The following is a 14,268-nucleotide window of genomic DNA, read 5'->3' on the forward strand; positions in this document are numbered from 1 at the left end:
GGGTGTCACTGTTTTGAAAAGAAAACTGACATTTTATCTGCTTTTAAGTTAAATATTATTTGTCATTCTTTCTTTATAGTATGTATGTAGTATTTTTAATTCTTTTTTTTTTTTTGTACTGGTCCTTTTTTTTTATATTGTAACATGTAAAACCTCACATTCCTCTGTGCCCGGGGCGCACAGATTATGTAATCTATGCATTTTATTTTTATGTACAGTGATTAACTGAATTCTTTCGAATTAGGTTCATAATTTTTTTTTTTTTTTTTGTAACTCCTTCCCAACCTGTTTGCACAATGGGGATACCATGCAGCTGTGTATATTGCTGAGCTCTGGTCCTATACTGTATTATATTTCAGCTGTATATTCGCTTTCCTGTTCATTCATTTGACTGTTTAACAGCGTTTGTTTTTCTGCGGCTGTGGTTTTTAAACTGATGGACCAAAAAAGTTTGTTCTGTGTATATTTCATTTTTATAAACTTTTTGTACATTTTTTTTTTTTGGGGGGGGGGGGGTGAGGGGGTCCGTCATTTATCCCTCGAAGTGAAAAGAAAAAAGAAAATTTGTTGAGCAAAGATTTTTTTTTTTTTATGTAAATGAATAAACACTGAGTTCTTGCCAAATTTACTGTAATTTGTTTTTTTCTGTTTTTAAAAATGGTTTAAAAATAAATAATTTTCTGCCTATATACTTATGAAGGTTATTTCCAATTATTTTCTAGTTTCGTAAACTTGCTAATCACATAAAGGAGCAGGCTGAATTTATAGAAATGGGTCTGTTTTAAAAAGAAGAAAAAAAATGGAAAAATCGCTTTTTACATACAACTATTCATTTCTGTAAAACCACTTTGTTCAGTCTTTTGAGTGATGTTTTTTTTTTTTGTTTTTCAGCTGTTAAATTTATAAAAAAATTCCTGGTTGAGGGAAGTTTGCATGTCTCCTCTTTAGGGCTCTTGCTTGCATACGTCCTGATATTTCTTGTACTGGAAAAAAACGGTACAGAAGATGTCCGTGTGTTTAATACTTGTGGCAACAGTGTGCCACATCCATATCGCACATACCAGCTCCTGGGAATCAGCGGTACTGTTTGCGCTGTTCCCCGGCGCTAGGTGCTGATATGAAGACAGCTCACATCATTGTTCCCTGCTCGAGCTGCGATCAGCGCTGGCAGGGGACAATGTTGCGTTGTGTTCAGGCTCGGACTGGCCCACAGGATAACGGGAATCCCCCGGTGGGCCCCTGTGCAGACCTGGGCCTCCAACCTCGCTATATGGGCAGTGCTTGGCATAATTCACTTGATTCACCCTGTACAGAAAAAAGCAGCATCTCATCACTCATTAACCCAATTACCCAGTTTATTAAAATAGAGATAGAAGTAAATTTTTTGATGAGGGTAGTGTAATATTTGTATGCAGGTGAAAAGTGGGGGCCCCCCATAGTCAGTTACTGGTGGGCCCTTGGCACCTCAGTCCGACACTGGTTGTATTCAACTGTTAATAGCGAGAGCAGGCTGCGGCTGGTGGGAGTATTCATCAGCCAACACCTGCCCTATAAATAATAATAAAAAAAATGGGCTTCCCCTGTATTTTTGATAACCAGCCATGCTAAAGCTGACAGCTGAGGGTTGCAGCCTGCAGCTGTCAGTTTTACCTGGCTGGTTATCAAGAACATTTATTTATAGTGCAGGTGGCAGATGAATATTCTCATCAGATGCACCTGCTCTCGCTATTAAGACTCTTAACCTTGCCCTCTGCTCGTGCTGCTGTCAGGGGGCAATGTTGAGAGTGACAGTGATTTGAGCAGTCTTCAGCTAACTGTACCACTGATTCCGAGGCATCGGTATGTGCAACACGTGTGCGGGACGTTTTGCCCCCCAACCGAGCTGCTGTAAAAATAAAAAAAAAGACATGTTTTGTCCACGGACACATGGTCCACGTATGTGTCACCAGACATACCGGGCACACTTGACATCGGAAAAACACTGCAAAAAGAACGACATGCTGCAATGTGCAAAAATGCAGCAGTTTTTCAATTTGGGGGGAAAAAAAAAACATGTAGCAGATTTGAAATCTTTATAGGTTTTGCTCGTACTGTAAAATGCAGCTTGAAATTTGCATTAAAAAACACAGCACAAACGCAACGTGTGAACATGGCTAAAGGAGGAGTGTTTGCTACTAGAAAAGTCAATTGCCACAATTTTTTTTTCTGTTTTTAAACCCCTGTGTTCTAAAATCACAAAGCTCTGCAGTTTTTGTCACAAACTCAGAAAAACACCGCAAGGCGGCAACATGTGAACCAACTCTGACAATAGAAACCCACTGCCGTCCTTGCATTAATGATCTGAGCACACTAACGACCTAGGCAGCAATGGACAGCAAATACACCGGTAGGTCGCTTATTTGTGAAAAATCTGAATTTGTGAAAATTGTTGAAAATTTTTCAAGTTTTCACACCTTTAATTTTCATATCCTTAAACCACTTAGTCATGCTGTACAAAAAAATTTATAATAACCCTTCCCACATATTTACTTTTTTTGTAACTTTTTTTTTCTTGAAAAAATTAGGAATTCCCAAAACTTTTTAATCTAAAAAAAACTTTCTAACAAAAGTTAAAAAATCAATTTGAGGGACCAAATAAATAATAATCTTTATTTTTATATAGCGTTAACATATTCCGCAGCACTTTACATTTTGCACACATCATAACTGTCCCCGATGGGGCTCACAATCTAAATTCCCTATCAGTATGTCTTTGGAATGTGGGAGGAAACCGGAGAACCCGGAGGAAACCCACGCAAACACTGAGAGAACATACAAAATCCTTGTAGATGTTGTCCTTGGTGGGGTTTGAACCCAGGACTCTAGCGCTGCAAGGCTGCTGTCACGGGGCTACCGCGACAGAGGTTCCAGAGAACCGCAGCGCTCTGGGCTTCGTTCACACACAGTGAACAGACGCTCTTCACCTGTATTCTGACCTGGCTGCTTTGTGCCAGCAGTGCAGGAGTTAACCTTATTACTGAGTTGCTGAGAGCTGGGTCTTTCTCGGCTATAGTGGATTTTGTAATCTGACCCTCTATATCAGGGGTGTCAAAGCCAGGGAGCTTTCTAGGAAAGTTCCCACGATCTAGGAACAGCCAGCAGAGGGCGCCTCACCGCAAATGCAGGTAAATATAGGTCAATGACCTACTTTACCTACATTCTCCGGGGTTTTGCAGACATGAGCAACGTTGCATTAGCAAAGCTCGTGTCTGCAAAATATTTTAACCCCTTCAGATGGATTTACATCGTTGGACTTTACAGATCTGCGGAAGGTAAGGATATTGTTAGTTTATTATGTTTTTTTTGTTACAGATCGAGGGTCTTCAGTGATTGGATTGGGCGTTAAATAAAATATTACAACAACCTTTTGTTTTTATTTCATTAAAATAAATTTAATAGTGTTTTTTTTAACCCTTTACTAGTATTGGATTAATAATGGATAGGTGTCATAATTAACGCCTCTCCATTATTAATTTGGCTTAATGTCACCTTTCAATAGCAAGGTGGCATTAACCCTTCATTACCCCATATCCCACCGCTACACGGGAATGGGAAGAGTGGCCAAGTGCCAGAATAGGCGCATCTTCCAGATGTGCCTCTTCTGGGGGCAGATGTTTTTAGCTGGGGGGGAGGGCAATAACCGTGGACCCTCCAGGCTATTAATATCTGCCCTCAGTCACTGGCTTTACTACTCTGGCGGAGAAAATTGTGTGGGAGCCCACGCCAATTTTTTCTGCCATTTAACCCCTTAATTTACTAGCTAGAACGGCCAAATTTTGCATAGACACACTGCTAACATTAGTAGTGTGGAATATGCAAAAAAAAAATGGTGATATGAGATGGTTTACTGTATGTAAACCAGGTCTCATATCATGTCGGGTTTAGGAAGGAGAAAGCAAAAGCCGGTAATTGAATTACCGGCTTTCTGCTATATCGCGCTGGATGAAATATTAATATATATACATGTGTCTACTGATATATAGACCGTATATATGTGTTTTTTTTTTTTAACACATGGATCCCTTGTATAGCCGTATGTCGGTTTTGCAAGCCTGCGATAAAAACACGCAGTACGGATGACATACGGAGGATGCCATGCGCAAAAAATGCTGAAACACCCTGCCTACGGAGGAGCTACAGACCACTATTTTCAGGACTTTTCAGCATATTACGGCCGTAATATACGGACCGTATTTTCATACGCTGAGTGTGAAGCCGGCCTTATACTCGCCTAAAGCCCGTTCCATTGAAGCCTTTGTCTCCTGTAATAAAACAAACAAAAAACAACCATATCCCTGACCTCGCAGTCGTTCTGTCCCCCGCCGTAATCTATGTTTGGAGATAAAGTTTTCAACTTGCCAAGATGCGACTGTCAAAGCTGAGAACCACTGATGAATGAGCTGCTGCGAGCGAGGCAGCAGTGACCTCATTGAGGTTACTGTGGGTCACTGAGGCTGCGCTCCCAGCTGGGCTGAACTGTGGTGACCTCAGCAATGTGAGAGTCCGTGAGTTCACAGTGAAAAATTTATCACACAATGCGAGCAGGGGAGAATGATGAAAGCGGTCTTCACACCTGGTGCTGGGGAACTGTGCGAACATTACGTCTTGATTCCCAGACGCCGGTATGTGTCACACTGATAACACATGGATATCATCTGTGTGCAAGACGTTTTGCAGACCGCACTGCTGTTAAAAAGTGGACATGTTGGCATGTTTTGCCCATGGACACACGGTCCATGGAAACACTGACGTGCACAGACCCATTCACTTGAATGGGTCTGTGTGTGCAAATGTCTCCTGTATGTGTGAAAATTGTCACCTCACCTACCGGAGACATGGACGTCTGAAAGAGTCCTAACAGATCCTACCTAATATATTGGATTATACACTGCTCAAAAAAATAAAGGGAACACTAAAATCCCACATCCTAGATATCACTGAATGAAATATTCCAGTTGTAAATCTTTATTCATTACATAGTGGAAGGTGTTGAGAAGAATAAAACCTAAAAATGATCAATGTAAATCACAACTAATATCCCATGGAAGCCTGGAGTTGGAATGATACTCAAAATCAAAGTGGAAAATGAAGTTACAGGCTGATCCAACTTCAGTGGAAATGCCTCAAGACAAGGAAATGATGCTCACTAGTGTGTGTGGCCTCCACGTGCCTGTATGACCTCCCTACAACGCCTGGGCATGCTCCTGATGAGGCGGCAGATTGTCTCCTGAGGGATCTCCTCCCAAACCTGGACTAAAGCATCCGCCAACTCCTGGACAGTGTGTGGTGCAACGTGATGTTGGTGGATGGTGCAAGACATGATGTCCCAGATGTGCTCAATCGGATTCAGGTCTGGGGAACGGGCAGGCCAGTCCATAGCTTCAATGGCTTCATCTTGCAGGAACTGCTGACACTCCAGCCACATGAGGTCTGGCATTGTCCTGCATTAGGGGAAACCCAGGGCCAACCGCACCTGTATGTGGTCTCACAAGGGGTCTGAGGATCTAATCTCGGTACCTAATGGCAGTCAGGCTACCTCTGGCGAGCACATGGAGGGCTGTGGGGCCCTCCAAAGAAATACCACCCCACACCATTACTGACCCAGTGCCAAACCGGTCATGCTGAAGGATGTTACAGGCAGTAGATCGCACTCCACGGCATCTCCAGACTGTTACATGTGCTCAGAGTGAACCTGCTTTCAGAGTACAGGCCGCCAGTGGCGAATTTGCCAATCCTGGTGTTCTGTGGCAAATGCCAAGCATCCTGCACGGTGTTGTGCTCACAGCCCAACCCCCATCTGTGGATGTCAGGCACTCAGACCATCCTCGTGGAGTCGGTTTCTAACAATTTGTGCAGACACATGCACATTTGTCGCTTGCTGGAGGTCATTTTGCAGGGCTCTGGCTTTGCTCCTCCTTGCACAAAGGCGGAGGTAGCGGTCCTGCTGCTGGGTTGTTGCCCTCCTACGGCCCCCTCCACGTCTCCTGGTGTACTGGCCTGTCTCCTGGTAGCGCCTCCAGCCTCTGGACACTACGCTGACATACACAGCAAACCTTGCCACAGCTCGCATTGATGTGCCATCCTGGATGAGCTGCACTACCTGAGCCACTTGTGTGGGTTGTAGAGTCCGTCTCATGCTACCACAAGTGTGAAAGCACAACCAACATTCAAAAGTGACCAAAACATCAGCCAGAAAGCATTGGTACTGAGATGTGATCTGTGGTCCCCACCTGCAGAACCTCTCCTTTGAGTGTCTTGATAATTGCCAATAATTTCCATCTGTTGTCTATTCCATTTGCACAACAGCATGTGAGATTGATTGTCAAACAGTGTTGCTTCCTAAGTGGACAGTTTGATTTCACAGAAGTTTGATTTGCATGGAGTTATATTCTGTTGTTTAAGTGTTCCCAACAGATATTGCCTCATATTGGATATTTCGTCATATATCAGACTATATTGCGTACGTGCGTGTGTGTGTGTGTGTGGGTGTGTGTGTCAAGCCAGAGTTTGAGACCCCTCCTCTAGAACATGAAACCTCCAGTTAACAAGCATAGCGTGCATGTTTTTTTTATGCTTTTATCCTCTTTCAGCGGTTTGTCTCTTTGATCTATCATATGCAAAATAAAACTGCTTGGTTTTGTAAACTTCCTGTTACTTAGCTTTGATTGACATTTTGCAGATTTCAAATTTGCACAGCATGTCAGGCTAAAAAATAGTAGTCTGTTTTTGTGCACAAAAAAAATGCAGCAAATATTGTGCCAGCAAAGACAGCAGAAAAAGGGTGTTAGCTGTATCCTGTGCAATTAAAAGAGTAAATAAAGAGAAAAATCACTTTTTTATTTTATTTTTTTATTACTTTGCAGTGTGAAACAGCAATTTCGTAATAAAACTCACAGGCAAACTTTGGTTTCAGGCAACTGCTTGCAGGAAGAAAAAAACAAAACAAAAAGAGCATCTTACATTTCTAAAAAGAAAGGAGTCAAAATGATAAAAAAAAAAAAAAAATGTACCCAAAGCATAAAACAAATGCCAATATTATCAAATACAGTATATGACGCAGAAGTGAAATCTAGGTGTATTACAGGGCGGTCATCAAACAGATTGGATTCTGTAAAATCGGTCAGAGATCAATACATTATCTATTTTTTTTCCTTAGAAATAGGTGACTTGAATTAATTTCAAAATTACATTCAAAGTAAAAAATAGTCAAAAACTTTATTCCTGCAAATTTCATTTTTTTTTTTTTTTGCTACACAGGCTTTTGACATGTAGCCCTTTATCATGCTACAAGCCTTGCAGAGGCTACGCTTTACCATAGGATGAGTGTTCCAAGACTGCCCCCTAGTGATATTTGGAGGCATGAACAAGCATCGTCCGATTTTAGTTAAGAAGCCCCTGAGTGCTACAGGTGATCGATCGCCAAACATCTTACATGCCGAGACAGGACAGACAATAAATAGATTTCAGGTGTTTCAGCTCCAACACATGGGGTAAAGCAGCACTTTGCTTAGCAGGTCCATCCAGACATACACGTGTGCATTCCAACAAACATTTAAGGAGAAGTGCGTTGCATAGATCTCAACTTCACTGTTCCAGCTCCTTCTTGACTTCTGCTATGTAATGATGATCAACGCCGTGAGCGATCTCCATTATAGCAATAGCCTGAAAGGAAAACAAAATACCTAATTGTAGTGCATGTTGTGTTAGTATGTGCCCGCTGCCACAGTAACAATCACAATTTTAATACAATATTTAAAAAAAAAAAAAAAAAAAATTTAATTGTTTTTGCAGTGGACCTTTGTAGGAAGTTGACAGCCAGAGGAAAATGTTAGTTAGAAGAAAACGGCAGAAGCTTTTCACGCTTATACTTTAAGTTCATGAAAACTGCAGATACCTTTTTCAGGGCTTTTGTACCGGCCGATTTCTTTTCCAGTCCCATGTAAAGTCGTCCGAGCTTCAACCACATGGAGGCGACATTCAGAGAGTACGGGGGATAGTGCTTACTGGAAGACAAAGCCACCAAAACATTGGGACTAGTGATGAGCGACCATGCTCGGGGGCCAACCGCGTGTCTTCAGGGTGCTCGACTAATATGTTCAGAGTCCCCGCGGCTACAGGTCCCTCGGCGGTCATGCAGGGACTGCCTCTGCTAGGCTATGTGCGGATTTTGCTGCGGATCCGCAGCAGGTTCTCATGAGTTTACAGTACAATGTAAACTTATGGGAAACCAAAAACGCTGTGCCCATGCTGCGGAAAAAGCCGCGTGGAAACGCAGCGGATTATTTTCCGCAGCATGTTACTTCTTTGTGCGGAATCCGCAGCAGTTTTCCATCTGCTCCAATAGAAAACTGCAGATGGAAAACCGCAGCAGAATCCGCATTAAAAACCACGATAAATCCGCAGCGGATTTTTCCACGTGTGCACATAGCCTTAGGGAATCCCTGCATGTGTTGCGGCTGTTTAACAGCTGTGAGACATGCAGCTGCAGGGAGTCAAACATTATTCGAGAACGCCGAAGACTCGGTTAGCACCAGAGCATGTTCAGATAACACCTTATCCCAGAACATTTGCTCATCACTAATTGTGACATCACTAACAACCTTCCCCACTGGCATCACCACATGCACCCAGAAGAGTCCCTACAACCCAGCGTCACATTATATTAGGCACACAAATATGGGCTAATATACTTCCACTTTACAGGTCAACCAGAGCTGACAATTCCATTTCAGTGGCAATATACATCTTCTGAGACCTGTAACACACACATTATATATATATATATATATATATATATATATATATATATATATATATACACATATATATATACACATATATATACACATATATATATATACACATATATATACACATATATATACACACATATATATACACATATATATACACATATATATATACACATATATATACACATATACATATACACATATACATATACACATATACATATACACACACATACACATTTTATTTATTTTTTTATTTATATTTTTTTCCTCCCAATGAATAGAGTTGTATGAGGGTTTTTTCCCCCTCTCTCTATAGTGATAACACTATTGATTAAATAATATTTTTTTATAACGTCATTGATACAGTCATGTGCAGATTACATGTGTTTTTGATGGGTTTCCACTGTGGAAACGTACTAAAGACACAAGTGTTTTTTTTTTCCCCTGCAGATTTTCAGCAACTAATGCAAGTCTATTGGGAAAATCTGCACATAAATCGCCGTGCAAGTGTAACCGACATGTTGCGGATATGAAACGCGCACCGCAGGGCAGTTTACACTAAGAAAAAAAAAAAAACACAGCGGGAACAAGATTTCTATAAATCCCATTCACTCTGCTGGAACTGGAAGATGCATTTTTGACGCTGGGAAAATAAAAAAAAATATATGCACCAAAAACTCATTGTGGGCACGCAGCCCTAAACAAGGAAAAATGGCATCCAAGAGGTTAAAAACCATTGCGATTAGTACTGGCTTCTCTCCGGTGCCAGCCTTATAACAACTGCTACAAGCACTTCAACCCGTTACGTATAGTAATGGCACAAAAACACATCACAAACTTCATGAAGCCGAGCCGCGGTACTAAACACAACCCAGGTGTGGCGCACTACCTGAACACTATGGGGCCTATTTATTAAAACTCATAGCAACCAATCACGGCACAGCTTTCATTCTCCCAGAGCGAAATATGAAATGAAAGCTGAGTTGCGATTGGTTGCTATGGAAAAAACAAACATTTCTTTCAAAGCATTTTCAGAAATCTGCACCGGAATCCCATAGCAACGAATCAGAGCACAGCTTTAATTTCATATCTTGGTCTGGCAGAATGAAAGCTGCGCTGTAATTGGTTGCTATGGGAAAAAATAAAGCTCATCATTGAAACCATGTTTTTCCTAATAACCAGGCATCCATGTTATTTCAAGAGATCGTTCAGCAATGTATAATCATTTACCTGTATGGTTTGATAATTTTTTGACCATATTTCAAGGCTCCATCCCAGTCCTGCAGATACAGGCAGACTCCCATGGCTTGGTACATCATATGCAAAACGTACACATTGCTATCATCGAACACGGCTCCCATCTTCTCCATGCTAAGCTCACACATTTCCAGCAGCTCGCTAGGAGGTTGCATAGTTAAGGAGAGAAAGCCAATGAGGTAGATCCTACCATATCTTAAGGGCAATGGCCGACAGCTGCACTTTACTGCCTCGCAGACAAATAATAGAGCAGAGTCTGAGAATTTGCACCTCTGCGTCACGCGGTCCAACCCCTAGTGATTAGTGATAGCCGAACCCGAGCGGACCCCAAACACTGACTTGTCCCAGAGGTCCTCGTTACTGTTCGGGTTCAACACACCGAATAAAGCTTATTGAAAGGCTGCAACACAACCAACCAATGTTTATGGCGTAAGCACTTCCAGCCCCATCACAGGCATGAGAAAGTGTGATTGGCCGGTGCATTCGGGCCCCCTCTATTTTTGATAACAAGCAGACAGCTGCGGGCGATGACCTCAGTAAGGTCACCACAGTTAATCGGCTGTTAACTGCGATAACCTTACTGACGTCAGCGCTCGTTACAGCAGCCTGATTCACATGCTACTGTCATTGTGTTACAGCTGCCGCGCTGAGGGGTCACTGCATCCGGATATAGCATAATCGGAGATCATCATGGGGGTGAGAAGGATTTACGGCGGACCCCTTTGGATTATTTTATTATTTATTTCTAAAGGTGATAAATGGGTAATAGAGGATAATTGTTAAATGCTTTTAACAATTAAAGAACTTTTCTGTGTTTTTATTGCTTTTGACTACAGGTTTGGTAATGGGGGTGTCTGACTGACTTCTCCTTTACTAACCCCTGGGCTTGATGTCAGCGGACATCACACAGCTGACATCAACCCCAAAACCATTACCCAGCTTGTCAACGCACCAGGGCAAGCGGGAAGAGCCGAGGCTAAGTGCCAGAATCTAATGGATGCGCCATTTCTGGGGCAGCTCAGGGATGGTGTTATTAGTCTGGGAGGGGGCCAATATCCATGGCTCCTTCTGCCAGCCTATTAATATCAGCTTTCAGCAGTCTGCTTAGCCTTTGCTCGTTGTTAAAATAAATTCAGAGGGACACAATATCATTTCTTCAGGGTCCCACCTTTTTAAATAACCAGTAAAGGCTTAGCAGACAGCTGTGAGCCGATATTAATAGCCTGGGAAGCTTAATGGATATTGGCCTCTTCCCAGAATAGTAACACCAGCCCCCAGATGTCTGCTTTGCCTCAGGTGGGTATTAAAAAATAAAGGGGGCCCCGCAATATTTTTCTTTATTATTGGCTAAATACATATACAGTAAGTTACACACGAACTGCACTAATTATATTTATCACTGACCTATTTCTTATTATGCACAGGCACCGGCTGGTGAATACTCTTATAAGAGTCGCCTGTTCTCGCCACCACCAGTGAGACCAGGCGACGCTGACAGTAGTAGTCATCAGTCGACGCCTGACTGGCGGTAACCCTTTCACCGTTGGCCACAGCAGCTGGATCACACTCTGTCCTCTGTATGACAGTGTGGGAATCCGCTGCGGTCTGCAATACCCAGCAGCTGCGACTCCAGTAAGGTTACGGCCGGTCAGAGCCGGCGTTTCCCCACGCTCTCACAGAGGACAGCTTGGGAATGTTCACTTGAATGGTGCTTGAGATCAAGTTTGGGTACCGTTCTGGTGCACAAACTTACTTTTTGGGGTTTTGGGTCCGCGCATCCGTACTAGTGATCAGCAAGATATTAAACATCCTAAGGGCTTGCGCACATGACCGTTTAAAGTGGACGAGTGCCATCCGTGGTTTTGACAGATTGCACACGTCCCCATGTTATGCTATGAGGCGTTGCATATGTTCGGTACTGGAAAAAAAAAATATCCATGACATGTCGGACTTTCATCCGAGTGCAGGATCAAAATGGGGCAATGCAGGTCTGTGGGTCCGTGGAAAACACTGGATCGTGCGCTGATGAGATCCAAGTGTGGACTATTTTTCATGGACAGACATAACAGTGAAAAAAAATGGAGAATTTTTCCCCTCCCACCTCTGAGAAAAACTCCAATTAGTACAATTGGACCGTCGACTTTCTCAGTTGGAGAGAAAACAGTTGTGTGACCCTAGCCTGGTGAGACTACAACTCTCAGTATGTCCTGAAAGCCTGCGGTGTTTTGTAGGTCAGATATATAAAAAGCATTAAGTCATAGAACAGAAAAAAAAAAAGGATATTTTTGTAATGTTTCGCCCTACGGAACTCCTCCACCACATTACGGGCGTATCTGATCATGTCACGTACGGTCTGAGGATTCTGGGGGTCATTAAGTTTCCTGAGCTCCATTTTAGAGGAATCCTGTAGAGAAAGAAATAAGTGAAGATAATTACATTTTCCTTCTGGTCGTATATGATTCGGCTCCCTCTCTATAAGACCAGGGCATGATGTCAGGTTCAGTTGTGGTCTGTTTGTCAACCGTTCAGTCGTAACGTGAAGATGGCCTTAAAGACAGGCTTGATAAATGGGGTCAGTAGTCATTATTTCTTGCTGGTGGTCCTTTCTGACGTTCTGGAAATGATCCCTTCTCCATCTAAAGAGACAATCCATTTTGGAGTTAAAAGTTTCCCTTTTTGTGTTTTATCCTCTATGCATTCCAAGAGCTATAGTTTTAGGGTATGTGCACACGTAAATTTCTTGCAGAAAATTCCTGAAGGAAACTGGACATTTTCTGCAAGAAATCCGCATGCGTTTTTACTGCGTTTTTTGCGTGTTTTTTTTCGCAAGCTTGAACATGCTGCATTTTTTGCCGCAATGCATTTTTTTTCGCGGAAAAAAACGCATCATGTGCACAAAAATTGAAGAATTCATTCTAAATGATAGGATGCATGTGTATGCGTTTTTATAGCGAAAAAAACGCAACGTGTGCGCACAGCCTTAATCTTTGCTCATGCGAGTTAAAAAAAAAAAAAATTTTTACAGGGAGAATTTTATTTATTTTTGTGGCGCCCTTTTCAGATACTTAGTACTTGTTAATTTATCCTTTCAATCCTCAGGATGTAATAATACCTCCTAGAGAAAGGAGGCGAACTTGTACTTCATGTTCGTGGTAAAATTTCTTCGATAGGACTTGGGTTTATTTATGAAAAAAATGGAAATTTGGCAAAAAGTTTTGAAAATTTAGCAGTTTTCATATTTTTAATTTTTGTGCCAGAGTGTGGTGTCGCACAAAATAGTTAAACAACATTTACTACTTTACATCAGCACAATTTTGGAAACTTTTTTTTTTTGGTTAGGAAGTTATAAATGTTAAAAGTTGATCAGCAATTTCAAATTTTTTCAACAAAATTTACAAAACCAACTCACATTTGAAGCGAGTTTGGGGATCAATGTAACAGAAAATACCCAAAAGCGACACCATTCTAAAACCTGCTCCCCTCAAGGTGCGCAAAACTGCAGTCAAGAAGTTTATTAACCCTTCAGGCGCTTCACAAGAACTAAAGCGATGTGGAAGGAAAAAGAAAAATTAACATTTTACTTTCTTCCACTCAAAATTTACTTTGGAACCAATTTTTTTTTTTTTTGTATTTTCACAAGGGTATCAGGAAAAAAAAAATGGACCACAAAATTGGTTGTGCAATTTCTCCTGAGTACACAAATACCCCATATGTGGGGAAAAGCCACTGTTTGGGAGCATGGCAGGGCTCAGAAGGGAGGGAGCACAGTCTGGCTTTTTGAACGCAAAATTGGCTGGAATCAATGGCGGGCGCCATGTCGCATTTGGAGACCCCCTGATGAACCGTATCCCTAACACAACCCTAACCTCAACTCTAAATAAATGTTTTTAATTTTATTATTTTTCTTTAACCAAGGGGATGATAAAGGGGAGATTGATTTACTATTTTTTTTATTTATTTTGATCACTGTGATAGACCCTACCAGCACTGTGAAATAAGTACCCTTAACTGCTGCCATTAAAAAGCGTATCGGCGCTCATTAAGGGGTTAAACACATGTAAAAGCATGGGGGACAAGCTCTAGGTAAGCGTTGGTAGGCGAGTATTGCCTTGTTTATTCATTTTTTCAAGCCACCATTAAAGTTAGCCCAGACAACCATTATAAAGTTAGGTTTCTCCAAAAATGGCGACAATTTTTTTTTCTTTTTTAACACTCG

The 14,268-nt window shown here is 41.8% G+C and overlaps 1 protein-coding gene across 1 annotated transcript in view; it reads right to left on the reverse strand.

Annotated features, from left to right (window-relative positions):
• Nucleotides 1-6,855: 6,855 nt before the first annotated feature.
• The window catches only part of SMYD2 (SET and MYND domain containing 2), a 59,011-nt gene continuing 51,598 nt past the window's right edge, over nt 6,856-14,268 (reverse strand). The window contains exons 9-12 of the mRNA XM_069768505.1: nt 12,336-12,456; nt 10,026-10,200; nt 7,934-8,042; nt 6,856-7,701 (exon numbers count right to left, since the gene is read on the reverse strand). Coding sequence (XP_069624606.1) covers nt 7,624-7,701; nt 7,934-8,042; nt 10,026-10,200; nt 12,336-12,456 — 483 coding nt within the window. The 3' untranslated portion in view covers nt 6,856-7,623. The remainder of the gene's footprint in view (nt 7,702-7,933; nt 8,043-10,025; nt 10,201-12,335; nt 12,457-14,268) is intronic.

The sequence above is a fragment of the Ranitomeya imitator genome, chromosome 5 (genome assembly GCF_032444005.1).
Source record: "Ranitomeya imitator isolate aRanImi1 chromosome 5, aRanImi1.pri, whole genome shotgun sequence".
In the NCBI taxonomy this organism is placed as follows: domain Eukaryota; kingdom Metazoa; phylum Chordata; class Amphibia; order Anura; family Dendrobatidae; genus Ranitomeya; species Ranitomeya imitator.